Raw genomic sequence first — 25,964 nt, 5'->3', positions numbered from 1 at the left:
TTAAGAAGAGAGAAAATGATTTAATAGCAACTTACCTAAAAAAAATATGTACAGGAATAATGAGAGTTTAATATACAATAGAAAGTTAATTGGGTTAAAATTTTAATTTTTAAGAATCTTTAAAATGCTAATATTGAAGCAAATATGTAAAGAGTGTGTCGCAGCATATCACTACCCTTCTTTTAAAAAATCCTTAACTTGTATTGAATTCATTTTTAATTCAAAACATATGAATGGACACCAAATTCCACTAAAAGTAGTAGTAGTACTGTAATCATATTTTAGCTTCCATTCTTTCGCTTTTTAGGGTTGGTGGTAATGTCTGTAGAACTGGAAGAAGTTTACAATAGTATAATTACGGCTAGAATTCCAGCTCTTTGGAAGAAAAAATCCTACCCATCGCTGAAGCCTCTGGGAAGCTATGTCAATGATTTTTTGGCAAGACTGGCTTTCTTACAAGTAAGTTCATCTAGGTGCTTTCTTTGTTTTATCACTACACAGGGGGTCTGTGAAAGAACCAGTAAAGAAAAAAAAATACATCTGAATCAATTCATTTGAAGTGGCTCAATTTTTGATTAAATGGTCACCTGACCATTTTTGAAACATGTATTTTTTGTGTATAATTTTACCTATCTGTATATAAAGGGTCTTTCATTAAGAGTGATACTTTTTAAAATTTGAAAAAAAAATAAACTACTCAACGTATCAAAGTAAATTGTGCTTTATTTTGAAGCTTAGACATTGCAGTTATGTTCTGAACAAAATACCGTTCAAATGTCCAAAACAGCTTTGAATACACCGACGCACACGATGGCTCCAATTGTTAACCACTCTGTCCAACATTAGTGGCGTTATGTCTGCGATAGCCTGACGAATGTTCGCCTCCAAATGTTCCAAAGTTCGTGGCTTGTCAGCATAGACCTGGGCTTTGATGTAGCCCCAAAGAAAAAAATCCATGGGTGTTAAATCACACGACTGTGGCGACCAATTCACACATCCACGTCTTGAGATGATCCGGTCGCCAAACTTCTCCCTCAGCAAATCGAGCGTAGCATCAGCTGTGTGGCACGTAGCGCCATCCTGCTGGAACCACATGTTTTCAATATCTATGGTGTCAAGTTCTGGCCACAGAAATTCGCGTAACATGGATCTGTAGCAGTTGCCATTGACGGTAACGGTTCTTCTGTCATCATCTCGAGAGAAATAAGGTCCAATGATGCCGCCACGCCATAAACCGCACCACACAGTGAGTTTTTCTGAATGCAATGGCACCTCATGGACCACTTGTGGGTTCTTCTCGCCCCAATAAAAACAATTTTGCGTATTGACGAATCCACTAAGACAACAATGCGCCTCGTCTGAGAAGATGATTTTTTCCACTGAAATCAGGATCAGTGGAGCCATCGTGTGCGTCAGTGTGTTCAAAGCCGTGGTGGACATTTGAACGATATTTTGTTCAGAACATAACTGCAATGTCTAAGCTTCAAAATAAAGCACAATTTACTTTGATACGTTGAGTGGTTTATTTTTTTTTCAAATTTTAAAAAGTATCACTCTTAATGAAAGACCCTTTATATAGTTCAAAACTAACAGTGTTTTATTTTTATCACATCTGGTTTAGAAATGGCAACTGGACATAGTGATGATTTTGCATTTCAGGTCTTTACAAAATGATAACTACCTCTGAAGTGGTAAAGGGTGAAGCCTTAAAACAATTATCATTCTAATCAGCACATAATTTCCATAAATTTCTTCCTTAAATGACATACATAATTAGTCTAAAAATACGTATATGTCATATTTGTTAAATAAATCCTTTGCAGAGCATCCTTATTCAAGGAAGTGGATAACTCCTAGGAGTATTTTTTTCTTACAATAAGAACATCTACTAGCAGTATTGTACTAAATAATTATTTATTATTAATTATTATTCTTAAGAAATTCAAGTAATACCCCTTTCTGATTTTATAGATCTGTTAATCTTTCAATGTTCTTAGTTGTAGCCATGTTTAGGTCAGTCTACACATTTTTCAATTTGCTTACATGATATTAAAAGTCATAAATATTATAAATTTTCAAATTATTTGTAGTTCAAAAAATGTAAAATAGATTAATATGAAGACTTGAACATCAACCAGTCAGCTTATAGTTATGGTTTTAACATGGAAGTCAACAAATTTAGCAAATTTCACACACATTACAATACAAAATAATTAATTTCCATAGGAACCCATTACCGTCCCATTATGAAATTTTGCACACAAATAGTGAATTGATGTCTTCAAAACATATTTTTTTAGAAAAAAAAATTGAGATTTTCAAAAATACTTTTTTTCGAGTTTATGAAAAATTACAAAATTCAAGTAACACAGTCATGTTGCATTTCAAATTAAAGATCATTACAAGCAGAAGAGAATGACACCAAACCGAGCTCTAGGTCAAATTGTTTTTGATCTACAGCTGTTTAAAGATTTCAAAATGTCTTAAATTTTCAGATTTTTGCTTTTTTGAAAGTCAATAACTCAAAAACTATGAGCCCAACAAATCTGAAATTTGGCAGTTTTCGTCCTCTTGACAAACAAAAAATCTTAAAAATCTGAATCTTAAATGTTCAAAAATCTTTTTTTATTGGTTGGTTTCACATGGAATGACCCTATAATGAAATTGATGAAGAGACACTCACAAAGAACAACACTCATGCCCAGGCTGCCATCGGAATCTTGGGCCTGGGGTTCGAATGGTGTCTTTGGCTTGGGTGTCACCCCTTCATACATGAGAAACAAGAAAGTCAACTTACATTTTTATAGATAATGTGAAAGAGCACACATTGACGTTCCCCCCCCCCCTCCATTTAATAAATTTGGAAGTTATAGTTGCTATGGCTGTTGTTATCCTTTCTTGTAGATGAAGTTCACAAATCTTCTCAGTGTACACAAAGTTCTAAATATGTCCCAACATAAAAAAAAAGGTTTAATGTCAGGACTTTGTGGTGGCCATAGAATTGGCTCTCCTCTTCCAATCCTTCTGTTAGGAAATCAAAGTCTCCCGAGTCTGATTAAAATTTCTACTCCACACGACATATTCATAAGCAGAACTGTTTTGAGTTCCTAATACATTCTTGAAAAACGGTGTTCTTCCATCTCACTTATTTCATTATTTAACATAACATATCCCGTAGCACAACAGCCCTGGAAGAGCCTTGGCCTATCTCCTAACTGCCAGTCTCCCTCCCACAATCCTACCTAGAGGTGTGGAGATCTTCAACCAGTAATGGGGTGACGCGGGTTCAGTACGTCGAACCCTCAGCCGTTGTAGGAGATTTCCCAGACCGGGTTATGCTACTCGCTTGTAGCTCCCCAATTTCCTGACAATGGTAGGTTGCCACCAGTCTTATACACAGACCGAAAACCGAGCGACTAAACCCAGGCAAAGTCGAACCCATGCTGTCCCGGAGTCGGAATCCAAAGCACAGTGCCTTAGACCGCTAGCCACGAAGGAGGACATTTTAAAAGTATTAATTATTTTTTTTAAACTCCGGAGTCCATTTGTACGAGAAACTCTGTACATGTTTGCACGTAAGGTAAGCATTGAGTTGTAAATAGAATGTTGGAGAGTTATTGTAAGTCATGAGGAAAGTGCTTATTCTTTGATAATGTCGTCTTGCAGAGCTGGTACGATGTAGGACCTCCTGTTGTGTTTTGGATCTCGGGCTTCTTCTTCACACAAGCCTTTCTTACTGGAGCTCAGCAGAATTATGCTCGAAAATATAAAATTGCTATTGACTTGCTGGGTTATGATTATGAGGTACGTATCACATTCACTCTTTGATGTAAATCCATCAAGTCTTTGTCATAAGTAGACCTATGAAATTTAGCATAGAAAAGAAACCCAGTTTTAGGACTCTAAAATAGGCACTAAAAACAAAATTAGGGTCTAAAACGAATCATTCAATGAAGTGTTCGTTGACAGAAATGAGGGAGTTCAAGGTTTTTGTGCTAAACATTATTGGCAGCTCTTGGTAATCTGTAACTGTGCTATTAGTTGTAGTTTGTGGAAGTTGAAGACAATTGCTTAATCATTTTTTGTAATATATCTGTTCTGGGGCATTTCATTTCTTTAAATTGTTAGTGTGCCAGATTACCAGTCAGCAAACTTCTTTCAGAACTCCTTTCATAGCTTTCTGTAATGAAATGTCATTTTGTGTTCACATTCACTGTTTCGGGAATTGTCGTGGCTGTTGGACTAATATAGTACGAGTAGTGTCATATTTGTATTAAAACCTGTACTTTTATTGGCAGAATTGCAGATGTAACTTTTCCATTCATTTACATCATATTCTTCTGTTTAGTAAGACACTAGAGATTGTTAGCTAACTAGTTTGGAAAATGTAGATGCTTCAGGAACAGCTGGAAGAAGAGAAAAGTTTTGATTTCTCACTGCTGACAGGTTAATTTTATATCATGTGTACCTCATATAAAAATTAATTTATAGTCTGTGCTCAGGCACATGTCTAGAAATATATTTCAGGGGGAAAAGGTCCGAACCAAGTGTCTCAGAAATAATAATAATAATAATGTTTAAATTTAAAAAATTAAATTAAACATTAAAATATGTATATTTATTAATATTATTTTTTTATTATTACATGAATACATGTTATGAATACCTAACAGCACATATTTATTATCTAGCTTGAGTGCACTTAAGATCAACAAAATTTGTATAAAAACAAGGAAACTAATGTCAAATAGATAAAGAATTGCATATGTTTTTTAATAATAAAAGAGAATGTTAGATCCAGTTGATGAAATGTAAAGTTCCTGATTAATATTTTGTGCATATTATCATAAGTAGTAGCATGCATAAATCTTCTTTGATACTGTTCTTCGAAGCAGTATGGTCCCAATATAATAATCTTTACCTTACAAGTTCATAGGAAGTAAATAATCATAAATAATAATTGTAGTACAACAAATACTAAACAAGTACATTTTCATTATTTTATTGGGAAGGGGGGTCTGGACCCCCTGAACCCCTCACCCCTAAATGTCCTTGTCTGTGCTAATAGAGACTTCAATGTATTCATTGTTTGGTTACTTTCATGTTGAAATTTCTTTCACAGGTTATGAGCACCAATGAATTTGCAGACCCACCTGAAGATGGAGTGTATGTCGAGGGAATGTTCTTGGATGGTGCTCGTTGGAATCCTGAAATTTGGGCATTAGATGAATCTCTACCCAAAGTTCTTTTTGACATTGTTCCTGTGGTAAGTATTCATGTTGATGCAGGTGCGACTTACTCACGTATATAAATTATCAGTACAATATAAAAGAGAATTTTATAAAATACTTAAAAGTACTTACGTTGGTGAGTATGTGATTTTCGTGAAACTACATTTCGGGATATAACTAATCCCTTCATCAGGTAGACATACTATGCCAATTTAATTATGACATTGGCTGCATCAGACAAGGCGTGGATCAAGAGGTATGGTAAAAATAGGTAGAAAGGTTAAAAAATGATTTAAGGCTGCTGAACACGTAAAAGTGCCTTATTCCTACCACTACGTAAAAATTCTGATGGGTGTCCATAAAAACACTAAAACAATTATACTCGGAACATGTTAAAAACCACTTTTTCAGGAGTGGCTCGATAGACGCTGTACACTAGACTGAGGAGGCCTCTCATGGAATGTCGGAAGTTGTGCGGTGCGGTGCGGTGCATTTCCCCTCTTACTTCCATTGGGTTACGTTATATCTAACTCGAAATCTACTATTTCGCGAGATGCGTTAATCACAGCCGAGGTGACCTGGAAGCCAATTTTTTCCCTTGTTGTGTCCCACCTTTTGAACATTTTTATCTACTTTTCGTCAATGTTCCCATCTTCTCTATTTAATTTATTATCCCTCCCTTTGCAGATATAAGATGCCGATTTTTTCCCTTGTTGTGTCCTACTTTTTGAACATTTTTAACCAAAAGAATGGATATAAAGAGGAAAACTTGAATAAGATACGTAGGAAAGCATATAAAATATGCAAAAAGAATGGGAAGATGGGGAAAGAATGAATGATAACAAGGGAGGAAAGACGCAGGATAACGAAACCAACTTGGAGAAGAAGAAACATAAATACATCGGTGTTCCATATTTTAAAGGAATTTCGGAAATGATAGAAAGAGTAGCCAAAGAATACGGCGTAAAATGCGGGATGAGGGCACCACAAACCGTTGATAAATATTTTACACAATGTAAAAAGGATGGAAAAGAAAGGAAAAATAAAACTGAAGATGAAAAAGGGGTTTACAGTATTACATGTTCCTGTAATAAAGAATATATAGGTCAAACCGGCTGGAGCATGAAAATTAGATAGGGGGAACAAGACAAAGATATAAAAGAAGGAACACCAAGAACCGGACTTTCAGAACACACAATTCAAGAAGAGCATGAAATTCAGAAGCAAGAAATTAGGAGGATTGATCATAAACCATTAAGTAGAAATGTATATGAGGCAGCTTATATCTGCAAAGGGAGGGATAATAAATTAAATAGAGAAGATGGGAACATTGACGAAAAGTAGATAAAAATGTTCAAAAGGTGGGACACAAGAAGGAAAAAAAATCGGCTTCCAGGTCACCTCAGCCGTTGTTAGTGTGTCTCGCGAAATAGTAGACTTCAAGTTAGATATGACGTAACCCAACGGATACATGATATGGATACACCCATCAGGATTTTAACGTAATGGTAGGAATGAGGCACTTTTACGCGTTCAGTAGCCTTAAGTAATTTTTTAACCTTTTTACCTATTTTTACCATACCTCCTGATCCACGCCTTGTCTGACGCAGCCAATGTCATAATTAAATTGGCATAGTATGTCTACCTGATGAAGGGATTAGTTATATCCCGAAACGTAGTTTCACGTAAATCACATACTCACCAACATAAGTATTTTATAAAATTCTTTTTTAATATTTTACTGATAAAATCCTGTGGTAAGTTTCTGTCAGCAATTTTATTTTACTTTGCAATACTTTAATAATGTTAGTTGCTTAATTGAATGAATCAGGGTCCATTGTAGTCCCTTCGTCAACATCACATGCAATCTTAATTGGTCATTATTCGTAGTTATGTTTGACTTACACAGGTAACAACATACAGCACAAACACGGTAAAACTTTACACCCTAGTCATGATTAGGAGAGGAATATCAGGCAGGTTCAAAGAGGAAGAATTCCAATCAATGTTCGTCACTGACTGATGAAACCTGTACAGATTCTTCTACCAAATGCACTTGCGGTTATCCAGTGTACAGAGAGCATATGCTTTGAAGTCATTTATCTATTGTCTCTCTTAATTAGTTACTGTAGATACTACTACAAGGCTTCGAGAGAGCATTGCTTCTTTCCTCTTCAGCTTAACAAATTTCCTTCTGCTGGTAGTGGTCATTGAACCTACGAAGGATCTGTCAGGCAAACATATTTCTCCACTATGCAACTTTTTTTGTACATTTGAGTTACTATTTACACTGAGGAGGGGGGGGGGGCTTATTTGCTTGAATTCCATACTGGGATGGCATGCATATTTTGTTTTTGATGTAAGCATAAAATATGAAATAACTCGCTGTAATTTTCATTTTTTAATGTTTTTGGAAGGTGTGAGGTGCATTTTCCTGTCATGTTTTTTGTTTGATGCGAAATAAACTGTTACATCCGAAATTTAAAGTATTTACTGACACAACACGTATTAAAGTCTGAATTTACCCTGTGAATTATGCAAAATCACAAAAAATTGACTAATTCTGCTGCAAATATTTCAGAAGCAAAAGTGGACTCCTTTACACAGAAATGAACTTAATACTCTGACAACTGCATAATAAAAGTTCTGTTAGAAATGAAATGTTTATTTTGTGTAATAAGTATAGTTTTTAAATCAAATAAGTATAGTTTTTAAATCAAATTTAGAATTATATGCACCATTTCAACACCGAAGTGCGATTTTTATGTTCCTGTTTTTAACCCAAAATGTGCTCGGTTTTTGTACCGAAATATTTGGCACTACTTAGAGGGTTTAGGGGTGGGACTATGAAGACAATCTTTTTTAAAATTTATCTTCATTTTAATTTGATTCTTTGTGTAATATTGTATGTTGTTCCAGTGCATTCTATGGGATTCATTCCATGCGTGTTTGTCCATTTTTGATCTTTCTGATTATCGTACATAAGATCATTCACAATTGCATGATATGGTGTATGTGCGGTTTTTACTGACTTGTATGGATTGGTCTGGCTTAGTGTTTGATTATATGCCTGTTAGTGCTTTCTTGCTGCTGAATGTTGTCCTAAGTTGAAATGTTGAACCAAATCTCTTGTCTTTTCTGATAACTTTATAATGTATGGTTACTTTCCGGTCAGACTTTGTACTATGCTGTTAGTTTCCTTGGTTACAAATCGCTTTCTGTATTATGATCATTGGGTACCCATGAGCTATATTGTATCTATGATGTATCTCTGTCCTGTTAGTGTTATATTTTCAAGAAAACATCCAAGGCTCTGGATCTGTATAGAATCTGTATAGAGGCAGAAGTGCTGATTGAAACATAAAAATTACAGATATATAATGTGCTTTTTAACCGTACTCAAAAACATAAAAAGGAGGTTCTACTGGACTTAGCTGCCAGGCCCACCACCTCGTGTTTTTCGATTTTTCAACTGTGAACGTTTTTATTAAAAAAAAAAAAAATCAAATGCCTACATAAACAAAAAAATCATGGATGCCAAAAATATTTTTTTAGTTTGAGTTAATGTTAACAAAATGTCTGGGACATGCAATAATTTGTTCTTGTTTTTCGTTAATGACGGTAATTTTTGTAATTATTATAATTACTACATAACTGCATCTATATAATCAACAAAGGCCAACCTCCATGACAGAATGGCTACTATCCCAAGAGTCCCAGGTTCAATTCCCAGACTAGGCATAGGTGTTCTCTGTGAGTGTTCCTTCATCATTTCCATTGCATCATCACTCATCCTCATTTAGCAAAAAGTGGCAGAAAATCGAAATAAAATGACCAAATCAATCAATCAATAAACAACCAAGGAAGCACTTATTCAGTAGCAACATAGCTACTTTAATTTTAGTAATAAAAAATGTGGGGATGGCTGAGCCACTCATCCCCCTCAGGTAAGTTAGCTTCTTATACCGCATGGATAAGCTAGTAACTCTAATTTACTTTCATTGATATTTCTGGGACATTTTTCATCATAACACAATATTGCAACTGTTTCAAACAGTTTCCATGAAGTGTGTGCTAGAAATACCAAAAAATCTCTTTTTTTGTCTGGGTGGGCCACCAGTCCTATACACAGGCTGAAATCTCAGCAGAAAAGTTGTCATGCTTCTCCTAGGAGACTCGAACCTGCATGTGCCCCAAAGCTGGAGCCCAAAGTTTGCACCTTCGACTGCACTGCCACGGTGTGGGACATGGTAGTTTTAAAAATTCAACATATTTTATTATTTTTTTATTAAAAATAAAACAAGTTAAGGAGCATGTTTTTCTAAGGAAATTAGAAAAACACATCACTACTCCCCCCTCTTAAAGTATGAACATGATAAATAACATGTGTTCCTTAATTGTAAAACAAAATCCCTGAACATAAAATTTTATCTTAAAGTTAGCAGAAAACAAAAATATATTCTATCCTATTTGTAGGACTCTGGTACATAATAGGTTAAATGAAATTTAAACAAACAAACTTTATTCTGCTTTTATTTTCCAGTATAACAAATAACAAATTTTAGTAAAAACAAATGTGGAAGTGTATATCCCACTTGTTGCACAGAAACACATTCTCAAGATTTTATACGTAGCTATCTCTCACAAAGTATTTTAATCATACTTTTCAAATTGTTTTTCTGTACAGTTATTATTATGCTGGGTGTATTTAGTTCATAAATTTTTGGGTTTGCTTTTCAGATTTGGGTTAAACCCATAAAGGTAAGTGATATTCCTGACATCGTATCATACACCTGTCCTGTGTACAAAACTGCTGACAGGAGGGGTGTGCTGTCCACCACAGGCCACTCCACCAACTTTGTGGTTGCAATGCGTCTGCCGACCATAATACCACCTGAGCATTGGATCATTCGTGGTGTTGCATTATTATGCCAGCTTTCTTCATAATTCATAATTTATGTTGTGTTTTGTTGTAGATGAATTGAAATAAATAAAATTCATTTACCATTCATTGTGTATTTGTTTATTGTTAATAGTGTTTGCCTGTGCTTGTCTCAACATCCAGATTCATTTCATGTTATTTAATTTTGTAGCATGGAATTATGGATAATGTTATACACACCTGAATTAACAGTTGTTTTTTAAAAAAATTGGTCCCACGATTTGCTGCCAAGAAAGTTCACAACGCACTCCAACTTTTTGAGAGTTAAGAAGGACTGCATGTAATGTGTGGATTTTCTGAAGCCCAGATCAGAGTGTTCTGACTGTTAACAAACCCGTCCAAATGAAACCAGGCTTCATCACTGAAGAAAGTATTGTTAAGCTGGTTAATCGCATTGTTGCGCATGATTCTCTCGAACCATTGGCAGTAGTCAACCTGCTTTGCAAAATTTAAAAGGCATAATAACTCTTGCACAATATGAACCCTATATGCACGTAACTTCAGGTGCTTAGTAGCCTCTGACAGGAAGAAAAAGATGTTCCTACAAGCTCTGACAACCACCAAAGTGACTTCCGAGGAGACCGCTTCTAGGCTTATCTTGAACACTACCTGTATCGCGAAACCGCTTCACCAGATCATAAACTATTGTTTTCCCTGGTACAGAAATATTAGGTAACCTCCAATGAATGATCTGGATCCAAAGTTGCCCACATATCACCACAAGCAACAAAACTCGGAAATATTTTCTACTTTTACGGCAATGAATTTTTAAAATGAGAGTTCGTGGACTCTTGAATTACATTGTTCAGGGTGACCACGAGTTAAAGGTGCACCTTTTGATCATCAATTACGTTTAACGATGAGAACATAATTATAATGTTGGCAACTTGTTATTTTCTGAAGATAGTAACTTAGATATCACAATGACAATTTTATCTGTTTTCCACATAATTATCAATTGAGCTCCATTTAAGTCAATGCAAGCTTGAAGATGTAATTGGCTTTCCTTCTGCCTGTTCGTGGCTTACCAGATTTTTAAGGTCTGAAACACTTCCAGTTGCATCAAATATCTTGTTGATTCTTGAGAGTGAGTCACTTTTAAGTGCTAGAGGTCCACATTCCTGCAGCATTTGTTGCTGAACTTCAGCTACACGTCAGGAACGGCGACAGGGGTGGGCAAGCACCCACCAAAATTTCCTGTGCCCACCTAATTGCCCACCCAATCAAATCCACTATAAGTACCTCGTATACTTAGAGATATGTGAATGTTGCAATAAATAATTGTATTCTGGTGTTCATTACATGTATATTTTACTAATGAATATTATCTATACTAGAAATGTTCACATATCATCATTCCATAAAAAGCTGATTTAACTTTGTCATGAGAAAGCAAAAGGAATTACTAGAGATCTTGAAACAAGAAAAGTGTGATCACTTGAATACTTCTATGATTAGAAGCAGCTAGTAGGCTTATGCAGGGTATTGTCAAAATGAGATCAGGATTTAGGGGGAGCTTGAGGGCTGCAGCTCCGGGCCTTCACTGGGGAAAGAACTTCTTTGAAAAATACCACATAATGAAAAAATTAGGTACTTCGGATATGATGAAAAATGTAGAAATACGTATAACTAACCACCTCATGTAGCTTGGCGAAAAGTTATAACTGAAACTGTAGAGTGGATTGGGGTGAGGTCTTGGTGTTGTAAGCTCTGGGTCTTCACATATATAAATCCCGGCCTGCGTATGATTAAAATAATCTCTAAATAAACAAATAAAAACCTCAGCGTTGCTTACTCCAGCAACACAATAAATTATTTCGACTTTTTAATTAGGTCTACATTGAAATTACAAAAGTGTCTCTTTCTTCATTTCATTGCAATTTTTATATTTATATTTTATATACCTGTCATTTTCATATATCTACATGGTATTCAAAATAACAACTTTATATTCATTCTAATAAATACTAATACGAGGTTCACTATTTATATTTTGAGCCTAACAATGAAAAAACAGGAATTTGGCATTGAAAACTGCTTTATTGTTTTTCGAAGTATTCTCCTTTATGGTCAATACACTTTTGCATTCATTCGAACCATTTGTCAAAGCAGTTTTTCCAATCTTCTTGAGACACCTCCATAATATGGTTTTTGAACGCATCAACGGCATCTTCTGTCGACGAAAATCGTTGTCCACGCAATTTATTCTTGACATTCGGGAACAAGAAGAAGTCATTGGGTGCCAAATCAGGACTGTACGGCGGATGACCCATCAATTCGATTTTTTGACTGTTCATAAAGTCGGTTGTTAGACGAGATGTGTGACAGCTGGCATTGTCTTGATGAAGAATGATCCGACGGCGTTTGTTTGTTTTCCGTATTTGACCGAAGACCTCTGGCAAACAAATTGTTGTGTACCATTCAGAGTTGACTGTTCTACGTTCCTCTAAAGGCACAGTTGCCACATGACCAGTTTTCCCGAAAAAACAGGCGACCATTTGTTTCGATGTGCTTCGAGCGCGAACAACTTTTGTTGGATTGGGTTCATCTTGAAACACCCAACAGTCGACTGCTGTTTACGTTCCGGCTCATATGCATATATCCATGATTCGTCATCTGTTACAATCTTATATACGTCTTTTGAAGCACCACGATTGTATTTATTGAGCATTTGTTTGCACCAATTGACGCGAGCGTCTTTTTGAGTTTTTGTCAAATTGTGTGGGATCCAACGAGAATATACCTTTCTCACAGCTAAATGATCATGTAATATTTTATATATGCTGGTGGAACTAATGCCTATGGTTGCCTCAATCTCACAGTATGTCACATAACGATCTTGCAGTATTAGGTTTTGCACAGCATCAATGTTTTCTTGAACAACAACTGATTTTGGACGACCTTCGCGAATCTCGTCGGTGAGCGAATGGCGGCCACGATTAAATTCGTTATACCAGCGTTTCACAGTGGCAAAGGATGGGGCTTCATCGCCAAATGTGGAAGTAAGTTGATCGATGCACTCTTGTCTTGATAATCCACGTCGAAAATCGTAAAAAATCATCGCACGAAAATGTTCACGAGTTAATTCCATTTTATTGTTGTGGCGCAATCTCCAAGGCAACATAAACAACACAAATGAAGCTATTGACAAAACATTTGAAGTACGTTATGGTCAATAATGCCAGACGATTCCATGCAAACGTCAAATCGCGCCTAACTTCATTCAGTGTTGCCAAGGCTCAAAATATAAATAGTGACCCTCGTAAGAAGCAATCACAATAACCACTACAATACCGAGGTATATTAATTTTGATGTAACAGTTATGTGGGTTTGGAAAAAGCAACAGAATTATTGAATTGATAATGAGTGGGTAATTCTATTTAGAAATCCTAGTTCCACACATAAATTTTGCCTATCAGTTAGGTAATCATGTGATTTTTCTTGTGATTAACTTGCGTAGAATTAAAAGAAGAAGGGGTTGGAAGGAAATCCTTGTTTTTAGGGCGTCAGAGAACTAATCAATCACGATGAGAATGGTTTAAACTTTAGAAGCATCAGAGGTTTAGCCGAAAAGGTCAATAGAATCTGTAAATGCAGATCAAGTAAAGAAGAAAAGGTATGTCACGAAGTATCCATAAGAAAATTTTGTTTATTTGTTTTCAAGTCGAATTTTATGCTCAGGTAGGCTAATCGGGACTAAACCTACGGTTTAAAGTGGAGTCCGAACCAGTGTGCATTGTGCTTTCACCAGGGGAGGGGGCAGTAGAAACCAGAACCTCTTCATTATAAGGCAACAACGTTATGCCATTGGAGAACAAATATATACACATAGAACTCGCAGAGGGAACGTATAATATTATCACCATAAAAGATGCATTCATTTAAGAGAGTGTATTGCCAGAGACAAATATTTGAGACTTTCAGTATTCACGGAGTTAGCTGCCTTGATCCAACAATGAAACACTGTGAAATTGAAATAACCACCTCAACTTTCGAAGTAGTATAAACTAACCAAACTCTACTTTTGGAAGAATAAGTTGTTGCTGATTCGACTGATTTGTTCTATGTGAAGTCACTTTTCTGCTAATGGCTAATGGCTACAATGAGGTTCAATGGTGATGAGATGAAAGTGACGAAGGGAGGAAACAAATGCACACAGACATTGAAAATACAACCCCCCACAAATTATTATTTTGACTGTGGTTCCAGGTGCCAGAGACTCATTCGTCTGCAAGATGAAAGTTTCCAGGGTATACTGCGCAGGATAGAGGTTAACATTTGAGTGCTTTCGAAAAGGTCACGCCATACAACCCAAGTCGTCTGTGAAAAAGAGAATAATTACCTGGTATGGTGATCAATTTCGATGAATTCCTTGTGTCGAAAAACACATTCTACAAAATGTAAACCATTTGTTGCCTCAGTGCATGTGTTCATCTAACCATATGTGTATTACTTCTCCCGCATGAGTAACGAAGACTTACTTCATAAAACGAATAACAACTTAGCTCACAGATTTTTCAATGTTACTTGATTATTACTTTTGGGTGATATTTTGTCAAAATAGCCTTTCATAAGCCTGGGGATAATTTTTGCAGAATGAACAAAGAATTGTTTTTTTCGTGGGTGTGTGTTTACATTCCCAATAAGACATTACTTTTAATCCAACTATTCAGTGGCGGTGATTAGGAGGAGAGTTCCCGCCGCCACATTATGCCACTTGTTGCACCAGCACTATGGCCTTTTAATGCTAAGACTTTTCTATCAAAAAAGTAAACTGTCCTTGCCTCCAAGTTTTGGCACCCAATAACCGTTACTGCAAATATTCAGATACATTTGTCAGTTGTAATAACTTGTAAGCCAAGAAAAGTGATCAATAACCCCCAAGTTTCAGTCAAAAACTCATATAATGAAAATAATATGATCAGGAACATGCATTTAAATTACGAAAAAGTAATTTAATCCTTCACCATTGTCTCCCATCACAATTTCTATCACTGTCGCCTAATATATAAAGTGGAGTAGGTATGTGCCTTGTATTTTTTACACTTGAAGGACAAAATGTGATGCAACCAATTTACATTTATTTCACTACATTGACATGAAGAAAAGAGTGTGATTAGAATGTATGGCTGCGTGCACACAAACACTTACCTTGAAATAATTGTGTCCATCGGAGACAAAGAAGTAGAACAAGATGCGAGAATAGATTAGAAAAGGAAGAGGGAAGATACCAAACACACACACACACACACATACATGTGGTGTGTTGTGCATGGCAGTTAAGAGAAACATTTGAAGAATGGAACGAGAGACAGTGAAAGGGATAAAGAGGTAACAAGCTGAGAAAGAAAGATATAAGAAGGCATTAGGGAGTAAAACAGAAAAGATGAAAAGGAAAGGGAAAAGAAATGAAGGGAAATCGGGAGTATAAGAGAGAACGGGATACATATGCATGTAGTCGTACATATATGTCTCATATGCATATATATATACCTATATAATATATACATGTATACCTGCCCACCCTAATCTATCAATAAACAGCTTCTGCCCACCTGGTTGAAAATTTCTCGCACCGCCCCTGCTACACGTTTTTGGTAATTGAAAATACACGTACACCTTTGACACGCTGCTCCATACTTAGGCGACTTGCTGCCATTCTAAACAACATCCACTTCTTCCGCTATGTCAGTTAGATTTTACATACGCGTAAAGAAAAAGAAAAAAGGAAAGAAAATACTAGCTCAATTAATACAAAAGTTACAGTGACAAAAGGTGCCCCTTAATTCGTGGCCATCCTGTATATACTGATAAGTTTCATTTCTTGGCCCACATACAAGTTAATACAAGAAAGTGAGATATGCAGTTACTGTCATTCACAAAGTCAATTTCTGTTTCGTGAAGTAAAGTGAAATCCCTTTCAAAAGTGGTTTCTTTCACTTCAAGGTGACAAAAAGTTAAAAATTCAACCATGTGTAGAATGTAATTGAGATTTTAGTGCTCATTTTTCCCTCTATGTGAAGTTTTAATGGAATATCAGAACTGAAATAATGACACTTTTGGCAAAGTGTAAAAACTTCAGGAATATTTCATAACTTTTACACTACTTTTGACTATGAAGATTGAATGTATGAGAGTAAGTCCAATTAGTTACAAAACGGGTACACATTTAGACAACTATCCCATTGTTTTAGCAGTCTTTGAAAGCCAGCAGGAATAAAGGTTTCTGCATAGCTAATGCATGGCAGCATTGAGAATGGCTTCATCATCATCAAATTGGTAACCAATCAGATGATTTTGCAGGTGTCTTGGAGATTGAAATCAGTGGATGATAAGCATGGGCTACAAGAGCATTCCCAACCAAAAGGGTTCAGTTCTTTGCTGGCTTATTACTATGTTGTCTCATTTCCAATGTGCACTAACTCTTCAGGAGAGCTGATTGAAGTTAGACACATGCGAATTTAAATTCAGTACACGATTTGTGCAAACATTTTACACTACTTGACTTGTTATTCATCATTTCGGAATGGGATGCATTAACATGTTTAAACATGATACCATCAACCCATTTCCGATGAAGCATGGAGCGACAAAACAGTGAGTTTCTGTATTTGTCTGGTCATGTGCGGGTGGGTGTTGTCATCGATGATAACGATGCCTTTGCTGAGGAGACATGGGTCCTCTTTGTTTAGGATGTTCATTCAACCATTGTCGAATTGCTAGATCCATTAGTACATGCCTTTTTGTGTCAGAACATTTGCCACCATACACTGTATTCATTTTTATTCACTTTCTCTGTGGCCAATGCTTTGCCATTGCAGTCCAGCTGCACATGTCATCCAACCACTTAATGTGTGACGTGTGATTGATTGATTAATTTGGTTTATTTTACATCACATTTCTGCCACTTTTGGCTAATCGCGAAGATGAGGATGAGTGATGATATGATGAAATTGATGATGGGACATCCACAAAAAACACCCATTCCCAAGCCAGGATTCAAACCAGGGACCCCAGGCATCGTAACATGATGTGAGCGTTATCTGCATATAAATCTTCATGTCACGTACTTCCTCCACCAAGGATGTACGTGGAGTCCACATTCATTTAACTAGTTCAAAATGTGTTATTTCTTAGAATACGACTGGAGGGGCTGGCAAAAAGACCATCTTGCCCCCTTCCTTTTGACGGGGAGCAGTCATCCTTCCGGTTCCGAATTCCTTTTTTTAATATCAGCATTACCGAGGTATTTTAGAGTGCGGATTGCATAAAAACAAAACAAAAAACAAAACAACGAGTAAATGAACACGACACGCGGAAATCAGAAATTTGAATTAATACATTTATTACATTTTATAGTAAGATTGGAATGCAAACAAGTTAAGTGAATAGCTGTAAATGCCGAATCAGACGGAACTGGATTTCCAGTAGGCATTGGCGTAGCAACATATCGCAGGGCCTGGCAAGATTAGAATGCGAGGCCCCGATCCGTTCTTCGAATTTGAATTCTCAAAGTGAATCGATACAAAATCGTAGCTCCCCAGATCCCTGACGATGGTGGCCACCGGTTACATACACAGGCCGAAATCTCAAGAGAAAAGTTGTTACTTCCCCACGGAGACTCGAACCTGCGCACGTCCCGGAGCCGAAAGCCTGAAGCCCGGCCCAAATACGCGACGTAAATCTGCGTATTTACGCAAGTACGTTACGCCAGGTTGCCGAGACATACACTCCGACGCACATTTTCATCCGTACACCCCTTCCCTCGGAGCCCAGTTCTTCCGAGCACAAGCTCAGGTAGTCCCGTACTAACTAATTTCTACAAAGGGACTGACCTTTCAGCGTTGGTACCTCACGGATTATCGTTGTTCACAATAGCTCAGTCTTGGCCGAGAGAAGCACAGGTCAATTATCTCCGCTGGTTTGTTCCAGTCCCAACCTGCCCTTTGATTCCCAGCCGCCTTTACGCATGCTTATACGCAGAAAAGTTAAGACCTCCTAAACATTTGGACCGTAGGAAAATTACGGGGATGCGTAACATCCGCAGCTCCCCAAATACTGTTGGATTTCTACGTCGCGTGCAAAATTTAATGACTTTGACGTGCATATTGTCCGTGAAATGCCCATTCGTCGTTGGAGAGGTCAACGACGACAATATGTCGTCGTCAGCCTTACGGAAGAAGTGGTACAGTCTCCTTCCGTGGGGGCTGTTGGCCCATTCTTCCTGCCACTCCTGGATGATCTGGGAGTTTAATTCTGCAATGGTAGGGGTACATCTGCCAATTACTTTGTAAACTCTCTCTTCTTGGCCTTTCTTGAACCAGTATTTGGCGGGTCTCTGGTTAATTTGTCGATAGCCCTGTAATAGTCGACGTTGTTCGGAGTAATAATTGTAATAATATCATTCATTTGTGCTGATCTTGTTTTTGTTACATACGTTACACATTTTTGGGAGTCTAACCAGATTAGTGCGCCACAAGAAACAAACACGTTGTAGATTGCAGATTTTTATAAGCGACATTGGATGTATTCTAACCTATTGTTGCCAATTTATTTATTAGCTACAGACTCAGCTTTTGAAGTTACGTAATCGTTGTGATTGTTGCATATTTTCTTCTAGTTTTACACCTTGATATTTAGCTTCCTTCACTATCGTAAGATTATTTCCTCTGAGATTTATTGATTGTGTCTATTAGCATTCAGCTTACTCTCGAGGACTGTAAAGTGGGTCTTCTGGGTGGCAATGATGAATCACGCAAGTCCTCCAAAGAGTTTATCGCAACACTGGACAATTTTTCCAACCCTGTTCTTGAATTACCTTCTATTACAATTATTACGGCATGTGCGTGGTCTATTTTGTTTTTGATCTAAATATTTCCTAATGTTTCGAGAGATGGATCCAAGTTTAGATTCCACAATTCAAGAATCTAACCTCCTTGTGTTGTTGATTTTGAGGCCGTGAAGTTAGAACATCTGATATGCTTTCCTGTCGGCGCAATATCTCTTCATAATTCCATCGATGGTTCCCGGGCAATCTAGGTCTCTTAAGGTCCTGAAAAGATGTGGTCAACTGGTACAGGTAGATGTCAGTTCAAAGCCTCACAACGACGTCAACGTCTCTACCATCTGTGAGGGCCTCTTCTTTTCAGTTGGAAGAGGGACGCGAGCCCGCTTGTACCCTGCAGCCTTGCGCCGGAGAACCAACTGCAACCCACACAATATGTCGATTGCATGTGTGTATAACAAGATCTCGCTTTCATGTCAACAGCGATCTCTTATAATACAACGTGAAATATTTATTTCTTTTGAGTCTGAAAACACTGACACGTAAGTGTCACTAAGGTAACAAAAATTGCATCAAGCACTTGAAATACCTATCACTCAACCTATCCTACAAGCTTAAGGAATTAATTCGCAGACCCAAAATAATATCATTAGTGGTCTTACACTACATACCTATTATATGTATATCTACATACTGGCTATCAAGACTTACTTCATTACATACCTATATTTGCCTCACGTGACCTGGAAAAATCTCAGGGATTAACGAAATTACTGTCATTGTACTGTGGCAAGCTGGCAAAGTTTACAACAGCATAACAACAGTGGATGCTGAATAAACATAGAACCTTCACGACAAGGTAGTATTCCAGAGCTGACGAACTCTGAAAACGTCGTGTACTATCACAGACTAGTATAGAGAGCCAACGCAGACGCAGGCTCAATCATTGACCTAGGTGGAACTTCCACGACGTCTCCTACCAAACAGGTAGGGAACAACCTTATCGGGAGCGGTCCTACAGTTTTACTTGCCATCCGAATAACAAGAATCCATGATATTAGGTTGAAACGTAACGTGTAAAGTGCCTTTAATTTTTTAATAAAACTGCCTTGGTCAGCAACTGCATTGTATTTAATATGAAAAAAAAAAGCTTAATCGTGTTACGGGGATACTCAAAGTTACTTCAGGCAAATCTTGCGTGTTATTTTTTGTACTCTATGCAATAAGCTACTGTCAATAATGAAAATAGCAGATTAAGAGATAAACTAGCATTCGTCCGTAATCTAGTAAGCTAGGCAACAGCGGCGATGGGACTCTTATGAGTTCACTAGGCGCCATGTAACTGAAATATGATTGGCAGACCTTGGCACTTCAAGGCCTGTTGGCACAGGGTTTATCTATTTTACAGACAAACACATTTGAACATATATAGCATTAGAAAGGTTCTCGGGTTTGAAAATAGTAAAAATTCTAAAACTAGCGTACTATCCTGCAGCTGCCAGCATATCTCTACTTTTGAATCGAAATCCGGTATAAAAACTTTCATCTTAAGTAAAAGTAGAATATAATTCTTACACATGTCAGTTTTTGGATATAGTTTCATAGCTACTGTAACGAACTTCAACAATGAACAATTACTGTTGAATGTAAAACATTGTTGTGCTCCAAATATAAAATCTTAGGTCACGTTTACGTACAAAATACTCTAGGATGTAAAAGAAGTTTTGAACAAAGGAAGTAAAGATTGAAACCAGTGGCGGTGATTGGGTTACAGAACTGGGGGGGGGGGGCAGGCAAGGACAGGGTTTAACATACTGCGGGGACAAAAGTGGCTAACTAATCGCCTTCACTGATTGAAACTGAACGTTAACTTACTAATTTTATCTTTTTTAATGTAAGCCGTTTTGACTTTGTTGCTCATTGTATCAGTTCATGTTGAAGTTCAATATTGTGAATAATAATTGTGAACTTCATTTCATTGCATACGACTATCATCCGGTAAAGTACGAAATATTTGGCGTTTGATTCAAATTGTAACGTTTAACTAGAATTTAAGGCTGGATAAAAAGAGAATGTTTTAGTTTTATTAGCCCTTTTCATCTATTTTTCTGACTTCTATTTATTACATTTTTTAAAGAATAATCCCCACTGCGGGGCCGCTTCAGTTGCGAGGCCCCGGGCGATCGCCCACTCTTTGCTACGCCTCTGCCAGTAGGAATGCCCCTTTGCTCTCTCCACGAAAACAGTCTGCCGGTCAAGGTCGGAGCTGCTCCTTTCCTCCTCCACACAGGCACGTAGCCAGGGGAAGGGCCAAGTGGGATGAAGCCCTCCGAAATCTCACAAATATGTAATTGAAATAGTGTATGGTGGTAATTAATTTTACTTCCTCATCATGATTAAACATCTTTAATATACTGAGAAATTCATCTTCGGTGCTTCTAGCCCCCCTTTTTTCACATTTAGATACCGGCTGCTGATAAGGGATGAGCCCCTCCCGAAATAAAATCCTGGTTACGGGCCTGTCCACACCCCTTTCCCTCTAGGGTTGCCACACTTCTTCTAAGGTACTCAGTCGACACTTCGCGCATTGTACAGTCATGGACACTTCTGGGTTGTAACGATTCCATTGAAAGTTAATGGAATTGTTATAACCCAGAAGTGTCCGTGACTGTACGTATGCGGTTGATTTCGTCGGTTGAAATTGTTGCTTATTGGCACGCCAACCTGTAGGTGGGGGCGTGACCTTGACTGGACTATTTTCATGGGTTTAGCTTTAGTTGACGCTGGACATGATGGCTGCCCGGCTGTCTGCTAGACTGGTTTTAGTGACTAGACCGTGTTCTTATTGCAGCCTTGTTTTTTTAACGGCATCTATTACGAAATACAAAAATAGACCAATTGATTATGAATACTGTGTAATATCTGAATTGTTACTGTTTTTTTTTAGGAACAATTTCGATTGATTCGTTTGGTTTATTTTCCTTCCCTTTTCTTCCACTTTTGGCTAATCGCGAAGATGAGGATGACAATGATGAAGCATTGTACATTGCTAGAAAAGGTGTTTCGTGCAACTGTGCGTCGCTGGGTGTTTTGTGTGGACGTGCAGGGTTGTCAGTTGGAATAAGGCTCAGTGCAACCTGTGATGGATTATGTGTTACTCTGATGTTGGGTTTACATTATCTGTAGAAGTTTTGATAGATTATGTGTTATTCAGTGTTAGGTTTTCCATTCACATTATTGGTTTGATTCTAATATCTGTTTTTCACAGAAATGGATCGAAACTTCATAATCACCCTGTATATTTGTACGATTATTGTCCCATTGAAATGATATTTGATATTATGCAGGGTGTCATTTTAATTACGCCCACGGACCACATAAACGTATAGAGGACATCAAAACAAACAACTTTTCTCCGTAACATTTTTCTCTTTTCGGCGCTACAGTCGTTCAAAAAAGTCCGTTTTGCTGGCAACCACACACAACATTTGATCGCATCTGTGACGTCATTTCCTGCGATGAAACAGTGCACGGCAGTGTTGCAAGGAACACACACAAAAATTGAGAACAATGACAGACTACCAACGACATTATGAGCTGTAAAACGAAGATAGGAACGTGTCCAGAAGACCGAACATTTAGGGAAACACAGCCTACCAGCCAGAAAACCAGCAGTCATCTCAGGGGAAAGAGGGAAGTGAACCAACGGCACGAAAAATGGTAGGAAACAACGTATTCAAAATGAAGTGGCAATATCGGATTCTGTCTCAGCCTTCATGTCAAATATAATCATCATCAACAATAAATTTTATTGGAATTACAGTTTACATCTGGCTGTTTACGCCCAGCCATGGACGTCCGCAGGATTTTTTCCAGGGAAGGGCAAGCAAGGTAATTTTTTTTCCAGGGGGGCAAAGGATGCATATTTCCCCCCAAAATAGTGATGCCCCCTCAAGAAACACTATTTCAGTCTGAAATTATGTTTCTTCAACGAATTTATAATTTTTACTGTGACTGAAATGAAATTGTGTGTGAAATATATAATTTTTAGGTAGACATTCGTTTTCCAGGGCCCTCCCCCCTTCCGGACGCCCATGCGCCCAGTTACATGACAAATATTTGCAAATCTCGATGCCAGGTTGATATCCACAGGTTTGTGTTCTGATACATGCGTTGTGGTATTGTGGTGTTGATTTCCATGTGTATCCGGTGCGTAGATAAACACAGTCGTCGGAGAGCTTGTTTTACTACTACTTACATCCCTTTATTTTCAACTGTTTTTGCCCCTTGTCGCATAATGCCGTGAATGTACATTACATTACATGTTACTTACCTTTGGAATTTTGACTTCTTTCATTTTTGTCAACTGTTCAGTGTGTCACAGACAACGAGTATCAGAACGAAGTGGATAGACTAAATTGTACCTTAGATGCCAAGTTGGCAACGAGATTTGCAAATATTTGATATGCAAGGTGAGACAAAATTCGATATTACCACTTCTATTTGAATTCCTTTTTTTCCTCCATTTTTTGGATAGTTTGTTCACTTCCTGTTGGGTTACAGAACTTGTTAACTCGCTTTGTTTTACGGTACATAATGTGGCTGATTGTAGCAATGTCATTTTTCACAGAATATTTGTGTTCTTGGCAACCCTGGAACGCATAGCTCCACCACAGGAAATGAGGAGTCTAATGCTGTCAAATGTTGTGTGTGGTTGCCAGCATTCAGGCGGCAAAACTACCTTCTTTGTACGACTGTAGCGCCGAAATGACGCACCAACGAGAAAAAAAATACTGAGAAAAGTTGTTTGTTTTGATGTCCCCTATACGTTTGCTCGAGCGTGGGAGATTCGATAGAGTATTTTCGAGCGAAAGTGGTCCAATGCGGTAATCTAATTGATTCGAAGTTTTCATTTCTGCCTTTGCGCATTTAAGAATAATTCAGTATTTCTTAGTGTCTGCAGAACATCTTAAGAACTATTACTACTTCACGGAAAACAGAAATTTCCGTACCTCTGCCAAGCGTAACTTTCTCCGTCCCATATTCTGACTTTGTTGTCTTAAAAGAAATAGAGAACTTTGAATGTCCCCCTAGGCTCAGGCCTGTTGAGAAGTTTAGTAATAAATAGGGACGTGAAGTTCTCGTTGTAACAATAACGCTGAAAAGTTGAGGAAAGCGAAATAAATTGTTTAAAATGTATTTGGGTAGGTTAAGGAGACAAGTTTTCGGTGTTTCGGAATCGCGAAATAACGCGAATTATGCCATTTTTCAGAATAACACCGAATTTTACACTTCAACGCGAAAAACGCCGCGAAATATGTAGGCTAATATTAACTGGGGATAACACTTCTTCTGTTCAAAGAGAACTACCTGAACCGCTATTAGATCTGTCATTTGTAGTTTAGCTGGTGATAGTCCGATTCAAAGAGATTGTCACGCTTTATTTTTTGCAGTTTGGCGCAGACATACTGGGCCCGTTCCGAAAGTCGCACGAGTTTAACGCGTTAAACGAGTTATGGTAACTAGCTGCCCCATAAGTGCTTCCGTTCGGTTCGTGAGTTTCATTATGCTGTCCCAAAAGTCGCATTCCATGCGTTTCGTGCAAGAACGAGATCACCAAACGACGGGCCAGGAGGCTAGTTTGTTCGGTGAGAATCGTCTGCTGCCTGCAGACAACGCGCGTGCTGATGGATTCAAACTGCACTAGTTCGGAAAATGTCTTATAATGTTAACAGATGGTGATATGAAGCAATATCCACAAGATGAATATGCCTTAACCGTTCTTAGAATGTGATTAAAATTAGTAACAGTGTCCACAGTAGAGTTTATTTTTGCCATAAGGACATTCTTTCTGCTGGACGCCATGTGAAAATATTCTCTAAAGAAAACGCTGCGCCTGCGCTTTCGCCTAGTGTGTCCCATAAGTCTGTAAAATAACTGATTTCACCAGATTCACGAGCCCAGTTATTTTCGTTGAATGCGTTCGTATCGTTCAGACTTTCGGAACGCACCCTTGACAGTGTTTAACCTCGTCCTGAAATAGAATACGCTCGGAGGGATGTCCCCAGAAGGAAAATTTCTAAGCAACGGAAAAAAAAATTCAGGGAGAAGCACCTGTTGTGTTTCGGGAGGAGGGCGTGTATGTGTATGCGTACACAAAACGGTATTTTCAGGTCGCAGAGGGAGCTTTTTGGCATTGTTAGGGAAATGTGATGTGTATGGTAAAAAAGGTAAAAAAAAAAAAGGTAAAGTGTTCCCCTGTGCATAGCACCACGCCATGAAGGCGTATAGGGGGTGTGGGGGTAACGCCCCACACTTTCTTGATCCGGTCGTGAGTGGGGGTGATGTGATCAGCATCTCGCCCCTGACCGCCTTTACCCCCCAGGGTTTCCCCCAGGTACCCATGTTATTCGACGCTGGGTGGGCGCCGGGGCCGCTTCCACCGTTAGAAAAGTTCCCGGATTTGAACCGGCCGGGGATCGAACCCGGGACCTTGAGCATGGTAGTCAGACGCGTTACCGACTGAGCCACCGCGGCCAGTTGGTGGAGGCGCCGGTGAAGTGTATGATTTTGTAAAAAGATTTGGGTGTTGTCATTCAATAAATATTTCATATTTAGTGTCAGATGAGATGAAATAGTTTTCCAAATGGAAGAAATTTGGTCATTTCTCATAAAGGTAAGCCGTAATTTATTTTTGTCATTAAAACTAAAATTTGTCTAAATTTTCCAGAACCAACACGATGCGAAACTCTTAAGCGTAGAAGAAACAATAAAAATGCATGTAAAGATAACACCGATTTTAAATTATTGACACCGAATTTTGCCCTAAACCGCGAAAAATAACACCGAATTGCAGAAGAAATAACATCGAAATTTATGGGAAAATAAAGCGAAAACTTCACGTCCCTAAGCCTCGCGACAGGTTAACTTCGCAGCAAGTTTTATGTATTAATCCACGCGAGAACGGCGCTCAGCATCTCCCGTGCGAGTCTTGCCTCAACCGTC

At 37.9% G+C, this 25,964-nt stretch overlaps 1 protein-coding gene across 1 annotated transcript in view; it reads left to right on the top strand.

The window, feature by feature from the left end:
- The window catches only part of Dhc36C (Dynein heavy chain at 36C), a 369,284-nt gene extending 359,106 nt beyond the window's left edge, over window positions 1-10,178 (top strand). Inside the window, exons 60-63 of the mRNA XM_083142304.1 lie at window positions 308-459; window positions 3,667-3,804; window positions 5,123-5,266; window positions 9,972-10,178. Of these exons, the coding sequence (XP_082998430.1) occupies window positions 308-459; window positions 3,667-3,804; window positions 5,123-5,266; window positions 9,972-10,178 (641 nt within the window). The remainder of the gene's footprint in view (window positions 1-307; window positions 460-3,666; window positions 3,805-5,122; window positions 5,267-9,971) is intronic.
- The last annotated feature ends 15,786 nt before the right edge of the window (window positions 10,179-25,964 follow it).

This window comes from Lepisma saccharinum, chromosome 20, assembly GCF_977018435.1.
Source record: "Lepisma saccharinum chromosome 20, izLepSacc3.1, whole genome shotgun sequence".
In the NCBI taxonomy this organism is placed as follows: Eukaryota; Metazoa; Arthropoda; class Insecta; order Zygentoma; family Lepismatidae; genus Lepisma; species Lepisma saccharinum.
Note: the sequence above shows the minus strand (reverse complement) of the source record. Positions and strands in the feature narration are given on the sequence as shown.